This window comes from Nannospalax galili, unplaced genomic scaffold (assembly GCF_000622305.1).
Source record: "Nannospalax galili isolate Female #2095 unplaced genomic scaffold, S.galili_v1.0 scaffold576, whole genome shotgun sequence".
NCBI classification, from domain to species: Eukaryota; Metazoa; Chordata; class Mammalia; order Rodentia; family Spalacidae; genus Nannospalax; species Nannospalax galili.
Window position 1 is genome coordinate 2,598,526 of NW_008339223.1, and position 8,000 is coordinate 2,606,525.

The 8,000-nt window shown below is 40.0% G+C and overlaps 1 protein-coding gene across 3 annotated transcripts in view; it reads right to left on the minus strand.

The window, feature by feature from the left end:
• Positions 1 to 299: 299 nt before the first annotated feature.
• Wdr92 (WD repeat domain 92) overlaps positions 300 to 8,000 on the minus strand; it is a 48,622-nt gene continuing 40,921 nt past the window's right edge. For 2 of the 3 annotated variants that reach the window (XM_008833829.3, XM_029563930.1), the window contains 2 exons: positions 4,811 to 4,908; positions 300 to 1,453 (listed from right to left, as the gene is read on the minus strand). In XM_008833829.3, the coding sequence (XP_008832051.1) occupies positions 1,246 to 1,453; positions 4,811 to 4,908 (306 nt within the window). In that variant the 3' untranslated portion in view covers positions 300 to 1,245. Of the gene's footprint in view, positions 1,454 to 4,810; positions 4,909 to 4,993; positions 5,076 to 8,000 lie in introns of those variants that run through there. The other variant, XR_003849667.1, reaches the window with a different exon arrangement.

Here is an 8,000-nt window from a genome sequence, read left to right on the forward strand (position 1 = left end):
GTCAAACACTTGGAGCCTATGACAGGGGGACATTCGTCATTCAAACCACCACAACCCCTGAAATAAGGTGAGTTTTATATATTACGAATGTTTTAGGTGGCTCTGTCCTTTTGAATGGAGGAGGAGGGAACAGAAGGCTTAATGAAAGTATATCAAGTCAGTCCCTCCCTAGGCTTACCCAAGGATGTGGGGAACAATAAAGAACAGTGACCTAAAAGGTACTTATTAAGAATTTATAAAGCAAAGACAATATGAAAGTATTGATTTTATTACTATTATTAAGAGAATCAAAGTTTCCATAGACTTTAAAAACAGAAGTTTATTTTAAAATATATTTAAAAGGTTTGACAAAAGGGTTGAAAGAACTCACCCAGTCTTCAGTATCTCATCGTCACTTATCACAGCCAAACAACCAAGTCTCACTAATTCCTATATTTTAAGTAAAAACGAGACTGTTGTCATAGAATTTATTAGCTACATTGCTGGAAACAGTTAAATTTTCCATCTTTCAAGTCTACCAATGCCATTGTGGTATGTTACAACCTAATGAAGTGATTCCTACCACGTGAGAAGTAAAATGCAATACAAATGTAAGGGTACAATAAGAATAAACAAAATATTTAAATAACTATTGATTTTGGTTTTGTAAATTTCAATTTTTAAATTAAAAAAAAAATGTGTATGTGCATGTGTATGTGTGACATGTGTGTGCAGCTGCCCAGAGGCCGGAAAAAGGTATTGGATCTCCTGGTACTGGAGTTACAGGTGATTGTGAGCCACTGGACATGAAATGCTGGAAATCAAACTCAGATCTTCAGCAAGAGCAGCAAGTACTCTTAATCACTGAGTCATCTCTCCAGCCCTTAGCTGTTTTTTAAAGGTAAGGTCTCAGTATGTTGCTTAAGCTAGTCTCAAACTTGTGAGCTAAAGTGATCTTCCTGACTCAGCCCACTACGTAGCTGGGATTATAGGCAAATGCCATAGCACCTGGCTCCCGAGTTTTTAGTAGAAATGTGGGAGAAAGGAACAAAGTTGTTCCTTGTATATATCACCTCCCGGGTGCAGCAGCATACCAGTTAGGCCACGGAATAGCCAGAGAAGCTGGAGGTTGGCTGGGTTTGTGCCTGGGCTCGTTCTTCATTCACCACTCAAATCCAACTTCGTTCAGTGAGGCCAGAGGATCCCAGACCACATCTGAAATCCTATGGGTATCCCCCTGGAAATTTTCAAGTTCAAAATCTTGGATCATATGGTCTGGAGCTTTGTAACAATCAGCACTCGCACCATCTGGTCAAAGGAACTACAGATACAGAGCCCCCTTTTGTCAGGGCTCCAGTCCAAACTTGAAATCGGCTGAGTAGACAACGTCACATTCTGCAGCAGGCTGACAGAACCAGCAACTCCCATCTCTACTCCCTCAGAGTCTTTCTTTGACCGCTGAGTAGGGTATTCACTAAAAACAAGATCAAAGTGGTAAGAGATCAACAGCATTCACTGTTTAATTTTTATACATAAACTTCAGTGACTTTTTCTCATTCATTAATACAACTAGCAGATACTTACAGACTTTCCAATACTGACCTCATGCAAGGAAAGACACCATCTCACAGTAATGGTTACTTTTATTGAAAACTTCTAAACATCACTTCTATTTAGCTTGCTTTTATTTCTTTTTAATGCAAAGTTACAGGTTAATCTATCTTTTTTAAATTAATTGACTTGTGCTCTCCATAATTTTTTACTGTAATTCTTAATGAAATTTGGATTGTTAGACACCATAAGCAGACAGCATACACAAAGGCAAAGGCTGTAAGCATTTATAGAGCCTCAGTTAAACACTTCTGAAAAAAAAAAAACCTGGTAAACACCTGAACCCAGAGCAAGCTGTTCAGATCCAGTCTGTTTTGTGCACCACCCAATGCGAAGATGCTACTGAGATTTTAAATACCATTGTTTTCAAGAAAGAGAAAAGCAGGGGCTGGAGAGATGGCTCAGCAGCTAAAAGTACTGGCTGTTCTTGCAGAAGACCAGGGTTTGAATCCCAACACCGACATGGTGGCTAACAACCGTCCTTAGCTCCAGTGCCAGGGGATCTGACACTCTCTTCTTTCCTCTGTGGGTACTGCACAACATGGGAACACTTACACACATGCAGGCAATATATTCATACACATAAAATAGAAATAATTTGTTTTTAAAAAAAGGAGAAAAGCGAGGAGCTGGGCATGGTGGTGGATACCTTTAGTTCCAGCACTTGGGAGACAAGGGCAGGCAGATCTCAGGGCAGCCTGGTCTACACAGCAAGTTCCAGGCTAGTCAGTGTTATATGGTGAGGAAAAAAAAGTGTGTGCATGTGTGTGTGGTGGGCGGGGGAGGAGAGAGAGAAAAACATTTCTGGGAACATTTCATTTTTTTTAGCTGAAAATATGAAATTTTAAACTAAGAAGAGCTAAAGGCTGGCAACTAAATAATACTTGGTATAGATGTGAGAGGTGGGCAAAAGAAATTAACCTTCCTGTGGAAATGTATTCTACTGAAACACTGAGGTATACTCCTCACAAGGCCTTTCAAACTCTACTAGACATCAATTACAACACTACTTTTACTCATAAATGCTAAAAAACAAAAGCCAGGTCAAAAGTCTAAAAGGCACAAAGCAATGAGACACAGTAGAAATGGAGGGAGAAGCTATAGTTAGAAAACCCATTTTCTCTTCCACTCAGACCCAACAACTATTTTACTTAAAAGGAACAAAATATTCAGATTTGAATAGCTTAATATGTATTTTCCCCCACATCTCTTGGCAAAGTCTACAGCTACTATTTAAAATATAACGTAAAATATTGTTCTAACCCCTCCATATTATCTACTGAAGTTTTAAAAACTTATGTATCTCAAAGATTAAAAACAAAACAAAACAAAACTTGTTTCTTACAAATTCTGAAGAACTATCTTTACAATTTGTCTTATCATCAAGGTAAATGGGCTCAACAGCATTTTATTTAAGGCAATTCTCTTTGTTGGCACTTTACAGCAAGTCTTCAAACCAATTTGAAGATTACATAATCATTTTTTATGCTAAGGACTAATGCTCAGATTAAGATAAACCTCAGGGACTGGGGAGATGGCTGGGTGGATGAAGGTTCAGGAGGACTGTAATCTCAGCATGTGGGAGGCAATAGGAGAGGGCATCCCCAGGGCAAACTGGCTCGTTAGAGTAGCCAGAATCAGTGAGCTCCAGGTTTAACAAGGGACTCTACCTCAATAAAGTAGAAAGCAATCAAGAAAGACATCTGACATCAGCTGTGGATCTCCACATGCACGCATTTGTGTGGACAGACACACACACACACATGCACACACACGCAGTTGCACACACAGATGGATATAGTGATTAATTTGGGTGTGTGTGGGAAACCAAAAAAATAAACTGAAAATTTCTAATTGTATTAAACCTACTTTATTGACTTAAAGTAAAATTCTAGCTGTAGAAGTGCGTATGTGTGGATTACAAAGAAAACTGGTCCTGGCTCTTTAAGCAGTGAAGAATCTGCTCATTAGGGAAACTGTGAGGTGCACACATGGCTTAGCTAATGAGACTGGCAAAGCCCAACCTGAGGTAGAGACCGGATCAGAACCATGGAAAGGTAAATCACAAAATCATCTACGTACCCAACATCCTACCAGAACACCTAAAACTTTTCTACTGCTTTGTACTCATAGAAACCACAACTTTCAATGATGTGAAGTTGCAGCATATTAAGAGGTTTCAATTATATTGTTTTCATCAAAAGTATTCACGCTCAAATTTTTTGTCATTTAATACCTTAAATACTCTAACAAGTACTTTCCAACTGCAGTCCTGTTTTTCAGAACCCCATCCAGCTTCTAAAAAGAGCTAAGAAATAGAAAAGGATTTTTATAAATGTCAAAGTCCCCAGACATATTAAAGATGGACTTTTTCTTTTTACACTGGTAATCAAACATTAATTTAAAAATATTTCAACAGTGAACTTGCTTTTTCTGAGAAATGCTTAGAGAAAGATTCTTGTTGTTCAACTTTTCAGACTTCCAATTCCTATCAGACCTGCTGAGCTGGCAGCTGACTTAGTATCTAGTACCTTGGAACCTTCAGGAGTCACAAAACAAGGTTCATGGTAACAACTTCCATAGTAAATGATTCTGTCTAGGTACAGAGAAAACAAATTCAGTGGTGAGGCTTCATCTGGAGACCAATCAGAAGCCTCAGCCTGGTTTTGTTTCTACCACAATGAATTTAGGAAAACCAATTATCTAAACCTAAGAATTCTGCTTTTGCTACCTTCCCAAGGTAATCACTAGAAGATAAAGTCCTGTATCAAATTAAAGAGAAAACTAACAAAAGATCTCTCTCTCTCTCTCGATCTCTTCTCTCTCCCCCACTTTCCTTTTTTGGTTTCTCTTTGAGAAAGGGTCTTACTTTGTAGCCTAGGCTGATCTAGAACTCATTATGTAGTCCAGGCTGGTCTTAAACTCATGGTAATCCTTCTGTCTCAGTGCTGGGATTATAGGTGTGAGCCTATTTATATCTAAGTTGTTCTAATATAAAGAAGACATAACTATGATAAAATATATTTACTAAATGTAAAATAAACACATTAGTAAAAGAAAATGTTTAGAAAAAAATCAGTTACATAACACCCTGAAAGTTGAAACCGTATCAAAATTAATTAAATCAAAAATCAAAGAAGGAAGAAGACAAAAATGTCATCTGCTACTTTACACCCACAGGTAACTCAAAAAGGAGAAGCAGACAGTGGCAGAGACTTACTACTTCCAGAGGTGAAGGCTCCCGGCACCTCCAGCTGTCAGAAAGAGCTCTCTGTTCTGTGGCAGGTGTCGAACTTGCCATACAGTAGATTTATGAGCCTAGCCAGGAAGAGAGGAACATGATAGTTAAAAACTAAACGGCAGCCTTGAAGAGAAAAATGTATAAGGAAAAAACTGTAACCACCTTTACTTCAGCTGCTACAAAGGAGCTGAAGTTATTTACTGGCATATCCTCTTTAGAAATGGGTACAGAGATCTGTGAGAGCCTGTAAGAAATTAGGAAAAACAAACTAAACATGTTGGTGCAGGTCTCAAATCTCAGTACCTTAGGACACAGAGGTGGAGGATCAGGAGTTGGCCACCCTTGGTGTCCAGGTTTGCTTTCTGTCACCGGGATAAACACTGTAACTAAAAAGCAACTTGGGGAGGAGAAGGTTTATTTCTTCATATAGCTTATAGATCATTATCAAGGGAAGCCGAGGCAGGAACTCAAAGTAGGAACCCAGACGCAGGAGCTGAAGCGGAGACCATGGAGGAATGCCGCTTACTGGCTTACTTTCTCACTCATGTTCAGCTACCTTCTTATACAGCCCAAGGTAACCTGCATAGGGATAGTACTACCCACAGTGGGCTGAGCCTGCTTACATTAATTAGCAACAAGAAAATGTCCCATAGACATGGCCATAGGCCAATCGATGGGGAAAATTCCTCAATTGAAGTTTCCTCTTCCCAAGGGACTCTAGTTTGTGTAAAGCTGACAAAACTAACCAATACACTCAGCTACATAACTACTTTATTTCAAAAACCAAAACCAAGGTTACCTAATTAACCCAAGCACCAGACCACCCAGGTCTACAAAGCCAAAGCCTGCTTCAAAATAAGAACAACAAAAAAAGATTTTAAAAGGCAGTTTATGCTGTCATACACATAAACACATTTTATTTTTATTTGGGTGTGGGTGTATGCATGTTCATGTATGTGAAGGTGTGTGTGTGCATACACATGTGTGCGTGGGGCCAGAGCTCAACCTTAAGGGTTCCTCAGGAACCACACACCCTGCTTTTTGAGACGGGGTCTGTCACTGAGACATAGGACTCAACAGTCAGACTACACTGTCTGGCCAACGATCCTCAAGGATCCTCCTTGTCTGCCTCCCTTCCTAGTGCTGGGATTGCATGCACATATATCATACCTGGCTTTTTACTTAGGGGCCTGAAGTTAATAAATCACATGAAAAACACAACAGATCAATGGATCTGACCAACAGATTTGATTGGCAGAAAAAAGAATGCAAGGGACGAGGACACGATCAAGGTAATACTGCATTCAAACATCAAAAGAAAAAGCAAATAGATAAATGAGGATGATCAGAGTGTCCAAGAACGCTGGGATAAGACCAAAATACTAAAGCAAAAAGTCTATGGGATAGAAGCAAGAACTGATGATATAAACACTAAAACACAGAGACTCTGGTCAATCAAACTATAGCAGAAAAGTGGCCAAACCTAGAGGAAGAAATAGACAGCCAAACACAAGAGGCATTTAGAATCTAAAATAGACATAGAGAAGAACCTCTGTACAACATAATTATAACCAAGATGTCAAAAAATACAAAACAACATTAAAACTTACAAGAGGACTGGGCATAGTGGTACATGCTTTTAATTGGGAGGCAGAGGCAGGCAGAGCTCTGTGAGATGGAAACCAGCCTAGTCTACATAGCAAGTTCCAGGCCAGCTAGGGACTTGGGGGAGGGAGACATAGAGAAGAACCTCTGTACAACATAATTATAACCAAGATGTCAAAAAATACAAAACAACATTAAAACTTACAAGAGGACTGGGCATAGTGGTACATGCTTTTAATTGGGAGGCAGAGGCAGGCAGAGCTCTGTGAGATGGAAACCAGCCTAGTCTACATAGCAAGTTCCAGGCCAGCTAGGGACTTGGGGGAGGGAGGAGGAGAGACTGAAAGAAGCCCAGCCCTAAGGGACACATATACACTGGAACCTCTACACCTATGGCTCATGGAACATAGAGGAACAGGGGGTGGAGAGAATTGTAATGCATCCCTCAACTCTCACCAGCAAAGCTTCCTCATGTAACAGTGTGTGATGCACATAGAAGGCCACAAATGGCAAAGATGTAGAGAATAAGAGACTGCAAAGTGCATGTCCATGGATAGGACTCCTATATTAAATCTCACCCACCCATGGCTCAGGGACCATTGTGGAAAAAGGGGTGGGAAGATTCTAAGAGGCAGATTTAGTGCATGAACAAACAGTCTTTCAGGTCTCTGGGAACTTGCTCATATGAACTTACAGCAATGGTGACAGCATGCACAATGGAATAAGGGGTGGGAAGATTCTAAGAGGCAGATTTGGTGCATGAACAAACAGTCTTTCAGGTCTCTGGGAACTTGCTCATATGAACTTACAGCAATGGTGACAGCATGCACAAGACCTGTGCAAACTCAGTCAAACAAAAACCCCACAGAGAACTGGGGCAATGGGCAGGAAGTCACGACCTCAGCTGAGGAACTACTGGCAGCTGATTACTGATGGGTGAGGGAGAGTTGATTTTCTTTAAGGGAGTGAGGCTAGCTGGAGAGACTGACTAGGTTTTCAGTTCTTTTTGATGTTGTGCGTCGCTTCCTTCCCTGGCACTCCTGCATTAGCAACTTAACAACCATCATAAGAAGAATCAATGATGAACAACACTTTTTCATCATCCATGGTCAGTGTCAGGAGGCTGAGAATTTAATCAATAACAATTTTCTGAAGACTGAAAAAAAAACACTTCATTTGAACTGGGTAATATACTGGTCCATTTGCACATGTCATTTTCCTATGAAACCTTGAAGAGTTTCCTCCTATTTCCAAACTTATCTATAGTTGGAGGCAACAGACTTCAGAAGACACACGAGCTGAACTGAACACCTTACAGAACTGAACAGTTACCACTTTCATACTTCAAACTTGCACTGTTTTGCTCCAAAATTCATGCACTTGACATATACCCTACTTTAACTTTGTCTTTTAAGTTTTCAAATCAGTTCTGTCAAATTAATATGCATTGGGAACTAATTAAATGTCAGACATTTAACCTCTGGCACACTCTCAAAGTGTCAGAGATAACACAATTATCAGAGCATGCTCTGTATAGTCAAGGGGGGGGCGCTTCCACATGTAT